The following is a 12,918-nucleotide window of genomic DNA, read 5'->3' as shown; positions in this document are numbered from 1 at the left end:
CCCCCCACACTCTTCTGGCTTGTAGAGTTTTTGCCAAGAGATCCACTGTTAGTCTGACGGGCTTCCCTTTGTGGGTAACCCGACCTTTCTCTCTGGCTGCTCTTAACATTTTTTTCCTTTACTTCAACCTTGGTGAATCTGACAATTATGTGTCTTGAGGTTGCTCTTCTTGAGGAGTATCTTTGTGGTGTTCTCTGTATTTCCTGAATTTGAATGTTGGCCTGCCTTGCAAGGTTGGGGAAGTTCTCCTGGATAATATCCTGAAAAGTGTTTTCCAACTTGGTTCCATTCTCCCTGTCACTTTCAGGTACACCAATCAAACGTAGATTTGGTCTTTTCACATAGTCCCATGTTTCTTGGAGGCTTTGTTCATTTCTTTTTACTCTGTTTTCTCTAAACTTCTCTTCTCACTTTATTTCATTAATTTGATCTTCAATCCCTGATACCCTTTCTTCCACTTGATCGAATCCACTACTGAAGCTTGTGCATGCGTCACGAAGTTCTCGTGCCATGGTTTTCAGCTCCATCTGTTCATTTAAGGTCTTCTCTGCACTGTTTATTCTAGTTAGCCATTTGTCTAATCTTTTTTCAAGGTTTTTAGCTTTCTTGCAATGGGTTCAAACATGCTCCTTTAGCTCGGAGAAGTTTGTTATTACTGACCTTCTGAAGCCTACTTCTGTCAACTCGTCAAAGTCATTCTCTGTCCAGCTTTGTTCTGTTGCTGGTGAGGAGCTGCAATGCTTTGGAGAAGAGGCACTCTGGTTTTTAGACTTTTCAGCTTTTCTGCTGTGGTTTCTCCCCATCTTTGTGGTTTTATCTACCTTTAATCTTTGATGTTGGTGACCTGCAGATGAGTGTTTGGTGTGGATGCCCTTTTTGTTGATGTTGGTGCTGTTCCTTTCTGTTTGTCAGGTCCCTCAGCTGCAGGTCTGTTGGCATTTGCTGGAGGTCCACTCCAGACCCTGTTTGCCTGGGTATCACCAGCGGAGGCTGCAGAACAGCAAATATTGCTGCCTGATCCTTCTTCTGGAAGCTTCATCCCAGAGGGGCCCCCGCCTGTATGAGGTGTCAGTCGGCCCCTACTGGGAGGTGTCTCCCAGTTAGGCCCACACAGGGGTCAGGGACCCACTTGAGGAGGCAGTCTGTCTGTTCTCAGAGCTCAAACACCATGTTGGGAGAACCACTGCTCTCTTCAGAGCTGTCAGACAGGGATGTTTAAGTCTGCAGAAGTTTCTGCTGCCTTTTGCTCAACTGTGCCCTGCCCCCAGAGGTGGAACCTATAAAGGCAGCTAGCCTTGCTGAGCTGTGGTGGGCTCCACCCAGTTCCAGCTTCCAGGCCGCTTTGTTTACCTACTCAAGCCTCAGCAATGGCTGATGGCCCTCTCCCTGCCTGGCTCCTGCCTCGCAGGTCAATCTCAGACTGCTGTGCTAGCAGTGAGCGAGGCTCCATGGGCGTTGGACCCACCAAGCTAGGTGTGGGATATAATCTCCTGGTGTGCCATTTGATAAGACCATTGGAAAAGCGCAGTATTAGGGAGAGAGTGTCCCATTTTTCCAGGTACAGTCTGTCACGGCTTCCCTTGTCTAGGAAAGGGAAATTCCCCAACCCCTTGCGCTTCCCGGGTGTGGCGACACCTGCTCTGCTTTGGCTCGCCCTCCATGGTCTGCACCCACTGTCCAACCAGTCCCAGTGAGATGAACCAGATACCTCAGTTGGAAATGCAGAAACCACCTGTCTTCTGTGTCGATCCCACTGGGTGCTGCAGACTACAGCTGTTCCTATTTGGCCATCTTGCCTAATTCACATACATTTTTCTTAGGCCTGCCCAGTGGCTAAAGAAAAATAAATGAACATAGCATTTTAAAAATTGAGTGTTTTCTTATAAAAATCTGTATTTCAGCATTCTGAGCGAAATCATACAATTTGTTACCTCTAGGCCCACATCCCTGCATGGCAGCCATCAGTTGCTGCAAAACTCACTCCTTTCTATTTAGAGACGGAATGTGCTGTCTGGGTCAGCACAGCCTCCACCACCCTGTCCCATTTCCCCAGCACCAAGTCCACTTATCTAGCTCTCTGATTGGCCGGTAATGTACTTGAAGTGCAAGTGGTGTAACCCAACTCAAATTAGTTAAACAAAATAGGTAATTTATCGATAAATTATCACAGGTGCACTGTTGCCTTCTCTTACACTTAGCATTTGTTTTAACTTCTGAATCACTGGATCTAATGATCTTGGCCTCACCTCAAACTATTTTGTGTAATATTTTTGAAGTCACTAATCTCATGGGATCTTAATTTCCTAATGTTTATATGTCAGAGTTGAACTACATCAAAAAATGTTAAGAATCCACTATATTTTGGTATGTACTTAAATTCTGTTTTCATCATTAAATACGTCCTAGGTTTGTTTGTTTGTTTTTGAGACAGCGTCTCACTTTGTCACCCAGGCACGAGTGCAGTGGCATAAACATGGCTTACTGCAGCCTCAATATCCCGGGCTCAAGCTTTCCTCCCGCCTCAGCTCCCCACATAGCTGGGACTACAGGCACATGCCAGTGCACCCAGCTACTTTTTGTATTTTTTGTAGAGACAGAGTTTCGCCATGTTGCCCAGGCTGTTTTCAAACCCCTGAGCTCAAGCGATCCACCCACCTCAGCTTCCCAAAGTGCTGGGATTAGAGGCATGAGCCACTGTGCCCAGCCTCTTCCTAGCTTTTTAAATACACTGAACACAATTTAACCTTCTCAGTGTCTCCAGTTTAAGAACATCATTTACTGGGCTGCTTGTATTCCACTGTGGCCTTCAATGGTTGTTAAGGCCTCTGAATGAAACAGCACGACACTGCTATGTGTTTCTTGAATTATTTTGTCTACTTTATATATCTCTATCTGTATAGTTTGTGCCATAAGTGCGTAAATGTGTTCCCCTTCCCTACCATCTGTTGCCCATATGTCTGTCTTTAGCAACTGATCTATACCACTTTATGATTTGCTGCTTCTGCTCTGCTTTGAGTTAGTATAGCAGATATTCCATATATAATATATAATATTCCAGATATTCCATTATAATATAACCTTCTGTACATAAGCTTGGACATCTGTTTTGAATGATCCAGAGGTCAGATTGATTGTGTGGTAGTTCTTGGCTGAGTTCTGGATTCTTGGAGGTGCTACAGCTTACTCAGGAGGGAAATAAGAGGATGAAAACCAAAAAAAAGCAGTAATTATCTGCCAAAGACATTTTCTCTCTTGCTCAAATCAAAGTCACATTGTCATCTTGATGTTCCTAGAGCTGAGAGGATGTATGAATAGTTGGAGTTGAGCTATCAATAAAACTTGGAAATTAACAGCCAGTGCCTGGCTTACGTGAGGGTTAGGCCTGGAAACCCCTAAATGAGTCTAATCACTATAAATTGCTAATCAATTAAGCATGTCTGGTTGAAGCCATGGGGAGAGAATCAGGAAGTGATGCCTGCAAGCTAATGCTTCTACTTGTCTTTTCTGTTCCTACCAAACTACTCTGTGGTCCAGTGTATCTGACATGTTTGTGCATCATGGACATTCCACACAGGTCCATAAGGAGCCTCATATCACTTGAGGCTTATGTGAGTTGGGAATGGGCTGTAGATGGGATAAATTGAAGTGCAGATGATCTGATTAATAGAAATACATTAAATGTTTATTTACCATTTTTAAAATATTTTCCTTATAAAGGTTAGAAAATGAAAAGCTGCTTGAGAGCAAAGCCTGCCTACAGGATTCCTATGACAACTTACAGGAAGTAATGAAATTTGAAATTGACCAACTTTCAAGAAACCTCCAAAACTGCAAAAAAGAAAATGAAACTCTGAAATCTGATCTGAACGTACGTTAAGAAGGGAATTGGTTGGTGAATTTGTCCTGCATCTGTGACTGTCCTTTTGAGTGTAGGATAAGGACTGTCCTTTCCTCCTTCCTTGCTATACTTGCCCACAGTGCCTGCCACACAGAAGGTACTTGACATGTTTGTTGACTGCGCATTACTAGTAACAGTTACTTAAAATCTAATGTTGTCTTTTAGAATTTGATGGAGCTTCTTGAGGCAGAAAAAGAACGCAATAACAAATTATCATTACAGTTTGAAGAAGATAAAGAAAACAGTTCTAAGTGAGTGCTTTTATCTTTTCTACTAGCATACTAGAATATTAATGCCACATTCTTAATCTTGTTTTTTTTTTTTTATTGCCAATACCCTGTAAAGAGTTATTTTTTTAAAGCATTCCAAAAGGAACAGCAGGTTCTTTTGTATAAATGGCTATGTGGAGAAACTTAATTTTTCAAAACATTTAACAACTAGCTATAGTACTTTTAAATGAATAGGAATTGGTGGTAATCAGAACTCAGGACCTTCTGTAAATAAATCACAGCAAATATATAATAAGATTACTTCTAACTATTCCTTTTATTATTGGAAGGAGGAGACAGATTTTTATTTCTGTGTCTACAAATCTTTTTCTACCAGGAATGTCCCCTAACGGGAATGCTGCCATATTTCTTCCCTCTTTCCAAGTTCCTCTCCTTGGTAATCTCAGTGAATCTCCTCAATCACTAGGCTCAGAGTCACTCTAATGAGAAGAATTTGTTTATTCAGTAGGTACTTATGGAGCTCTTCCTATGAGGTCGATTTTCTTCTAGGCCCTGGTATACAGTGGTGAACGTAGAGCATACATCTAGTTGAGAGACAAGCAATTGACATTTACTCATTTATTCAAACATTTACTGATATCCAACAAGCCAGGCACTGATCTGGCGAATGCCAGAACATTTAGAGGTGAAACAGTGAACAAAACATCCCTGTCCTCATGGATTTTAACTTCTAGCACAGGGAGACAGGTAATAAACAAATGCTCTATGATATATGTTATATTTAGGAGTACTAAACACTGAGAAAAACCAGTCGTGGCACAAAAATGGGTTCTCATTGAATAATTGTTGAAGAAATGGGTTCAAATTTCTGATCCCCACTGGAAGGTAATGCCTGACACCAAGTGTGTGCCTAACAAAGTTCATTTGCACTTAATCTCTTCTGTACTAACAGATTCAGTTCCTGTTTTCATTGAGTGAAGTCAGGGGTAAAAGATAATTCTTCTCTTCCAGAGAAATCTTAAAAGTTCTTGAGGCTGTACGTCAGGAGAAACAGAAAGAGATGGCCAAGTGTGAGCAGCAGGTAAATTTCCTATTACTCTAACTCTAGAATTTGCAGTTTATAACTTTTATTCCTGATCCCTAAAGAGGCTTATTATAAAAATGATTTCAGCTTGCAGATGTTGGAAATTAGTAAGAAAGAGATGGAATTTGGGGCTGGTTCTATTACTACTATTATTTTTTTTCTTCTTTTTTTAAGACAGTGTCTCACTCTTATCACCCAGGCTGCAGTTCTGTGGCACAGTGATGGCTCACTGTAGCCTTGACTTCCCAAGCTCAGGTGATTTTCCCACCTCAGCCTCTCGAGTAGCTGGGACTGTGGGCGTGCACCACTATGTTGCCCAGGGTCGACCTCCTGAGCTCAAGTGATCCACCCACCTTCGCCTCCCAAAGTTCTGGGATTACAGGCATGAGCCACCGTGCCCAGCCTATTGTTTTTCAACTCTTGTTTTTCTAACTCCCAGAGGGTTACAATAATAATTTGTTGGTAGTCTCCTGGTAGACAGCACAAAATCACTGCCTTTCAACCCGATTTATCATTTTCAAGTATTACTCCTAGTGTAGACTCTATAATGTGAGAAGCTGCTTTCAACTTGTTTATCTGTGTATATGGTTAACTTTGTGATTTAATTATTCTAAAAATATTTCTTTTTCACCATAGATGGCAAAAGTACAGAAACTAGAAGACAGCTTGCTTGCTACTGAAAAAGTGATCAGTTCCCTGGAAAAGTCTAGAGATTCTGATAAGGTTGGTAGAGTTTGAAGCTACATCTTTCTGTGCATTTTCTTATAAATGCTAGTTTAACATTTTGTTCTCCTACCTCTTCTTGCACCTCCAGGGTAACCAATAGATAGTATGAATATTTCTGTATGCGGTTAGGCCTTGCTCATCTTCCAAGGTTGCTAGAGAATGAGGTCTTCCACTTAAGTTAATTTTCCATGTAACTTCAAGTACAAACTACTGTCATTTTGGATGGCAATGTTTCTAAAACGCATCCTACCCTTTTTACTAGGATGCTGATATTAGTGTGACCCTTTCTTGTTGACTGTAAGTCCCATGATACAAATTTTCAAATCCCTGATGTTGATTTTAACTAGAATAATAAAAATAGTATATGTGTCCAAGTTTAAAATTAGGTATAAAATTCTTCTATGTCTAGCTCACATACATTCATAACACCAAAACAAATGATTAAATGAAATATTATAGAGTGGGCACAGTGGCTCACGCCTGTAATTCCAGCACTTTGGGAGGCCAAGGCAGGAGGATCACTTGAGGTCAGGAGTTCGAGACCAGCCTGACCCCGTCTCTACTAAAAATACAAAATTATCCAGGTGTGGTGGCACATGCCTATAATCTTAGCTACTCGGGAGGCTGAGGTAGGAGAATTGCTTGAACCTGGGAGACGGAAGTTGCAGTGAGCCAAGATCGCACCATTGCGCTCCAGCCTGGGCAACAAGAGCGAAACTCTGTCTCAAAAAACAAAAATTATAAAGCCATTAAAATATAAATTGATGCCAGGCGCAGTGGCTCATGCCTGTAATCCCAGCACTTTGGGAGGCTGAGGTGGGCGGATCACGAGGTCAGAAGATCGAGACCATGCTGGCTAATATGGTGAAACCCCGTCTCTACTAAAAATACAAAAAATTAGCCAGGTGTGGTGGCAGGCGCCTGTAATCCCAGCTAGTTGGGAGGCTGAGGCAGGAGAATGGTGTGAACCTGGGAGGCGGAGCTTGCAGTGAGCCAAGATCGCGCCACTGCACTCTAGCCTGGCTGACACAGCGAGACTCCGTCTCAAAAGAAAAATATATATATATATATATGTGTGTGTGTGTGTGTGTATATATATATATGCATATATATAAATTGATACTAATGTGACATACGATCTTTTACTAAAATAAAATTGACTTACATTGCCATTAGGAAAGGTAAGTGATTTACCAATTAAAACTTTTCTTCTCCTTAATATCATTGGGTATGAAGATATTATTTCTGTCCTCATCAGAAAGTTGTAGCTGACCTCATGAACCAGATCCAGGAGCTAAGAACATCAGTCTGTGAGAAAACAGAAACTATAGACACCCTGAAAGAAGAACTGAAGGACATAAATGTAAGTTCGTTCACCAACAAGATGTTAAATTTGAGCATGAGACACATCACAGACTTTTCAAGAGATTAACAGATGCTCCACCAGAAAAAAAGATTCTGTGGTCAAATAAGTTTGGAAATTCTAGTTAAATAAAGCTCAACAGGTTTGTGTGTTTGTAGGATTCGCAGAGTCATTATCACTGAAGTGTGTAGTATGTATCTCCGGGAGACAATGTAGGCTGCAGTGTTTCTCAGGTTTCACTGATCTGGGACAGTGTTCTCTGTGCACTGTTTGGGAATTGCCTGTATAAACTGGATAAGAAACAGGCTGGTTGTGTTATGCCCAGACCGTTTATTCCCCGAAGAAGACCACCAGAGTCCAGAGTCAAAGCTAAGCAGCAAGGATCTTTATTACAGGTTCGAACCTGGAACTCTCCCTCGCTCGCGAAACGAGACGGGCAGGAGAGCTCCCCCACTGAGCTCCGAGCAGTGTTATATAGTCTAAGAAAAGTGGGCATAGAGTTATTATACAAATCAGATATATGATTGGCTAGTGTTTGAACAAGGCGATTTGGCTAACTATGATTGGTTCCCGCCATTTCTGATATTTCGGTTCAACCTTTGAGGCGGGAGAGCAGGTTTATGGCAGCAAGAGTTTATCTTACTTAAACACGTCTTGTGACCTTGCCTCAGAACTTACGAAATCTCTGGTATGTGCAAAACAAAATCTCTGGTACGTGCAGAAAAACAGGTACTCACAGAACTTACGAAATCTCTGGTATGTGCAAAGATTAGAGAGCAGAACAAAGGGTGTAGCGGGGGAGGGGAGCGGGTACACATCTATCTTTGTGTCCTTTCAGTTGCTGGCCATGACAGTTAAGGCAAGTGTGGTGTTCTTTAGTGACTTTGAGGAAAAAGTAACACAGTAGCACATTGTAGTTAAGTTCAGAGACATAATAATTTAGAAAGTGAGTTTGTTTCCCCAATATTGGATATAATATCATTTCCTAAAGTTAATTACTTATTTTGTCAGCATGTATCTGAGTTCAGTGTTGATGCTTTTCTCCTCTGGGTCAAGGCGATGTCTTTTGTCACTCCTCCTCACTCCTCTGCTCTACAGGGAGCTTGCTGCACTCCATGTTTATTTCTGAAGGCAGTCGATGACAAACCCAATGTTTTTTTCACTGATACTTAGAGGACTTTTCCATTTCTCTTCACTATTGATGCACTTATTCTTCTATTCCTTCAGTCAGCAAGTATTTATTGAATTACCTTGTGTTAATCTTGTCATCACCTTGGAACCCAGACTCATTCTTGTTATTTTAATCTAGAAACAAACAGGTAATAAAACAGCTCTTATAGCATGACTTTCTTTTCTACAGTGCAAATACAACTCTGCTTTGGTTGACAGAGAAGAGAGCAGAGTGTTGATCAAGAAGCAGGAAGTGGATATTCTGGATCTGAAAGAAACCCTTAGGCTGAGAATACTTTCTGAGGACATAGAGGTAGGTATTAACGCATCACAGCTTGTTTGCCTTATTACTTGTCAATATGTGTGTCATGCGCTTCCGTGTGAAGAGACCACCAAACAGGCTTTGTGTGAGCAATACAGCTTTTTCATCACCTGGGTGCAGGCGGGCTGAGTCCGAAAAGAGAGTCAGTCAAAGGAGATAAGGGTGGGGCCGTTTTATAGGATTTGGGTAGGTAAAGGAAAATTACAGTCAAAGGGGATTTATTCTCTCGCGGGCAGGAGTGGGGGTCACAAGGTGCTCAGTGGGGGAGCTTTTTGAGCCAGGATAAGCCAGGAAAAGGAATTTCACAAGGTAATGTCATCACTTAAGGCAAGGACCAGCCATTTTCACTTCTTTTGTGGTGGAATGTCATCAGTTAAGGCAGGTGAGGGCATTTTCACTTCTTTTGTGATTCTTCAGTTACTTCAGGCCATCTGGTTCTATACGTGCAAGTCACATCTGGGCGTATACTTGCGGTGGCTTGGCTTGGGCTCAGAGGCCTGACAATGTGTGTTTGTGTGTGGAAGTTATTAATGAATAAATACAGGATTTTTAAAGAAATAATCCTTATACAGCTGATGTTCCTCAAGGCACTTCACTACACAGGCTCACTCTACCTCTGCCTCACTGCCTGCTCCTCATGCTGCCACCCTGACTGCTTGCTGTGCCTGAGACACTCCACACACGTTCACGCTGCCAAGCTTCCCGCTCTAGCAATCTTATACATATACTGTCTCCTCTGGGGAGATAGTATTTATATACTACTAATGTATTATTGTATAATGTATAATGATACAAGTAGTCATGTATAATAAGTTCATCAAAATTATTATATTTTATCTCGCTGATCTATTTTCCGTCATTTTTGCTGACACCACTTCCTATAGTTAACTTCCTATAACTGACCCCTGTGAGGGGAACAGAGTGGAAACCACATTTAATTGGATGCAGTGGTAGTAGCAGACAGCAGAAAAGGGCTGTTTAAATAGGCTGATCTCAGGGTTGTCTTTTGCATTTTAGCTGAGGTTAAGTTTTACTTTTGTTTTTGTTGATGTAAATTTATCTTTTTAAAAATTAAGCAATACAGGTTAATTTGTAACTTACAGCTAAAGGAAGTTTTTTTGTTGTTGATGATGTAAACTTATCTTTTTAAAAATTTGTATATAAGCTAGGAGCAATATGGATTTTCTCCTAGCCCTTCCTATTTCTCAGCTACCCCCACGTTATCAGTTTCTTAACTTTCAAGAGATATTTTAAGCAATCCTATATACTTTTAGCCTTACTTTTTTTCCATACAGATGATAACCTATTGTATAAACTGTTCTGTATTTGCTTTAGAAATAAAGGGGTTTTGGCTAACCTATGCTACCCATGAAACAAATTCAACAAATATTGAATCTACCTACTATACAACCTGTACGCGACCTGGCATTTGGGAATGGAAAGATGATTGAAAAACACTGTTACTTACATCAAAGCTGCATTCTAACTTAAGAGATATGTGTAATATGATGTAATAACCTGGGGGCACAGAAAAGGGAGGGAGGGGAGTAATTCTGCCAGGGGAAATTCTAAAGACCTACTCAGAAGAGAGAGTATTTATACAAAACTTTGCCAGAGAGGGAAGCTTGGTAGTGTGAACGTGTGTGGAGTGTCCCAAGCACAGCAAGCAGTCAGGGTGGCCAACATGAGGTCCTGGCAGTGAAGTGGAGGCAGACTGAGCCTGTGTAGTGAAGTGTCTTGAGGAACATCAGCTGTATCTTTTAGGAAACCAAAACTGCATAGACATTGAACCCAGGCAGAAGGTCATGAGGTCTGAGCCAAGAAATGCTAGTGGGGATAGGGGGTGAGATAGAGTTGGGAAGTGTTTCAGAGCTACAGGTAACAGTTGTTGGTGTCCAGTCGGATATGCATCATGAAGGGAAGAAGCAGTCAGAGTGGGCACCAAGCTTTCTAGCCTAGGACTGAATGGTTCTGTGCACATTTCAGATGGAAAGAATGGAGGCCCACGGAAAGTTAATGAGATTCATTTATACATACCAGTTTTGAATTTTAAGGACCTGTGGGGATAGATATCCAAGATGGCTATTCCCAGTAATTTGTATTTATATCTTGCTACATCGCAGAAAGGATTTGAAGCTGCTAACGTACATAAGATATAAGATTAAAATAGGCCGGGTGCAGTGGCTCATACCTGTAATCCCAGCATTTTGGGAGACCGAGGCAGGTGGATCACTTGAGGTCAGGAGTGCCAGACCAGCCTGGCCAACATGGTGAAACCCCATTCCTACCAAAAATACCAAAATTGGCTGGGTGTGGTGGTGCGTGCATGTAATCACAGCTATTCAGGAGGCCGAGGCAGGAAAATGGTTTGAACTGAGGAGGCAGAGGTTGCAGTGAGGTGCGATCATGCCACTGCATTCTAGCCTGGGCAACAGATCGAGACTCCATCTCAAAAAAAAAAAAAAAAAAGATTAAAGTAGACAACTAAAATTAGAATAAAAGGAAAGTAAGGGTAGAACAGTAACAAGTTATTAAGAGCACAGGCTATGGAGTTAGAATTCTAACTGTGTGACCTTGGGGAAGTTAAATTTCTCCCTGTACTTCATTTGCCATATCTGTAGAGATAACAGTACTTCCTACTGCATTAGGCAGTGGTCCTCAGCCTTTTTGGCACCAGGGACCAGTTTAGTGGAAGACAATTTTTCCTTAGACCAGGAGGGTGAGGGGGGCTGGTTTCTGGATGATTCAAGCACATTACATTTACTGTGTACTTTATTTCTATTATTATTTTTACATTGTAATATATAATAAAATAATTATACAACTCACTGTAATGTAGAATCAGTGGGAGCCCTGAGCTTGTTTTCCTGCAACTAGATGGTCCTATCCAGGGGTGATGGGAAATAGTGACAGATCAGCAGGCATTAGATTCTCAAAAGGAGTGCCCAACCAAGATCCCTGGCACGCAGTTTGCAATAGAGTTAATGCTTCTGTGAGAATCTGATGCTGCCACTGATTTGACAGGAGGTGGAGCTCAGGCAATAATGCGAGCAATGGGGAACAGCTGTAAATACAGATGAAGCTGTGCTCGCTTTCCTCCTGCTGTGCAGCCCGGTTCCTAACAAGCCACAGACTGGTACCAGTCTTTGGCCTGGGGGCTGGGGGCCCCTGGCATAAGGTGTTGTAAAGATGGACTGAGGTAATACATGGAAAGTGCTTAGAACTGTGTCTGGCTCCTTGTAACTGCTCAGTATGTGTTAGCTGGAAATAGTTTTAGCAAGCCAATTGAAAAGTTAGTACACAGAAGCCACAACCTAGAGTCCCCTACAAAGTATAAGATGATGGGCTAAAAATTCAGTTTTGTACTGACTATTGACAAAGTAAAAAGGGAAATCTAGCTATTTGAGTGGGAGTAGATAAATAATGAAAACTCATACCTGTTTACCTAAAAGCTTTTCCTTCCTTCCTCGCTTTCTCTCTTTTTTCTTCTTAAAAATAAAATGTGACTATGAATATTATATTTAGATTTAAATATCACATTTTAGATTCATACATTTTAGATTCAAGTGGAATTGACCCTATACACAGCTAATTCACATTCCCTTTGTACTTATCTTCAGTCTTTATTAGCTAAAATTTAGTTTTATGGCTATGTTTTGTGAATTGTTCAATATATTCAAATTGTTCATATATCACTGTTTTTCAACAATATGAGTATTTAGCTAATGCAGTAAAATGGAAATACTAAGTGGGATACAAATATTATAAAAACTGAGAGACAGTGACTGTTATTTGCAGATAGTCATGAGTGTCTACATGGAAACTCCAAAATACTGTCTGAATATCTATTAGAATATTGAGTTTAGTAATCAGTTATAAATTAGTCTTCAAAATAATATTTACTCTATGCCATTAATAACCATTTAACAATATAGTGGAACTAAAAAATTCCATTCACAAAAACAACCAAAAGTATTAAAACCTTAGGAGAGAATTTGTAACAACTGTTAAGGACATAAAATTTCCCTAAGGGATGTTAAAACAAATTGAATATTAAAGAAAGAATAGCTTTATTGGGGCCTGGGCACCGTGGCTCACGCCTGTAATCTCAGCACTTTGGGAGGC

The 12,918-nt window shown here is 41.0% G+C and overlaps 1 protein-coding gene across 2 annotated transcripts in view; it reads left to right on the top strand.

Annotated features, from left to right (window-relative positions):
* KIF15 (kinesin family member 15) overlaps window positions 1–12,918 on the top strand; it is an 88,911-nt gene that overhangs the window by 57,220 nt on the left and 18,773 nt on the right. For both annotated transcript variants that reach the window (XM_011981109.1, XM_011981110.1), the window contains 6 exons: window positions 3,718–3,868; window positions 4,064–4,149; window positions 5,140–5,209; window positions 5,849–5,935; window positions 7,197–7,301; window positions 8,662–8,784. In XM_011981109.1, the coding sequence (XP_011836499.1) occupies window positions 3,718–3,868; window positions 4,064–4,149; window positions 5,140–5,209; window positions 5,849–5,935; window positions 7,197–7,301; window positions 8,662–8,784 (622 nt within the window). The remainder of the gene's footprint in view (window positions 1–3,717; window positions 3,869–4,063; window positions 4,150–5,139; window positions 5,210–5,848; window positions 5,936–7,196; window positions 7,302–8,661; window positions 8,785–12,918) is intronic.

Source organism: Mandrillus leucophaeus, unplaced genomic scaffold, assembly GCF_000951045.1.
Source record: "Mandrillus leucophaeus isolate KB7577 unplaced genomic scaffold, Mleu.le_1.0 Scaffold22, whole genome shotgun sequence".
Taxonomy (NCBI): domain Eukaryota; kingdom Metazoa; phylum Chordata; class Mammalia; order Primates; family Cercopithecidae; genus Mandrillus; species Mandrillus leucophaeus.
Note: the sequence above shows the minus strand (reverse complement) of the source record. Positions and strands in the feature narration are given on the sequence as shown.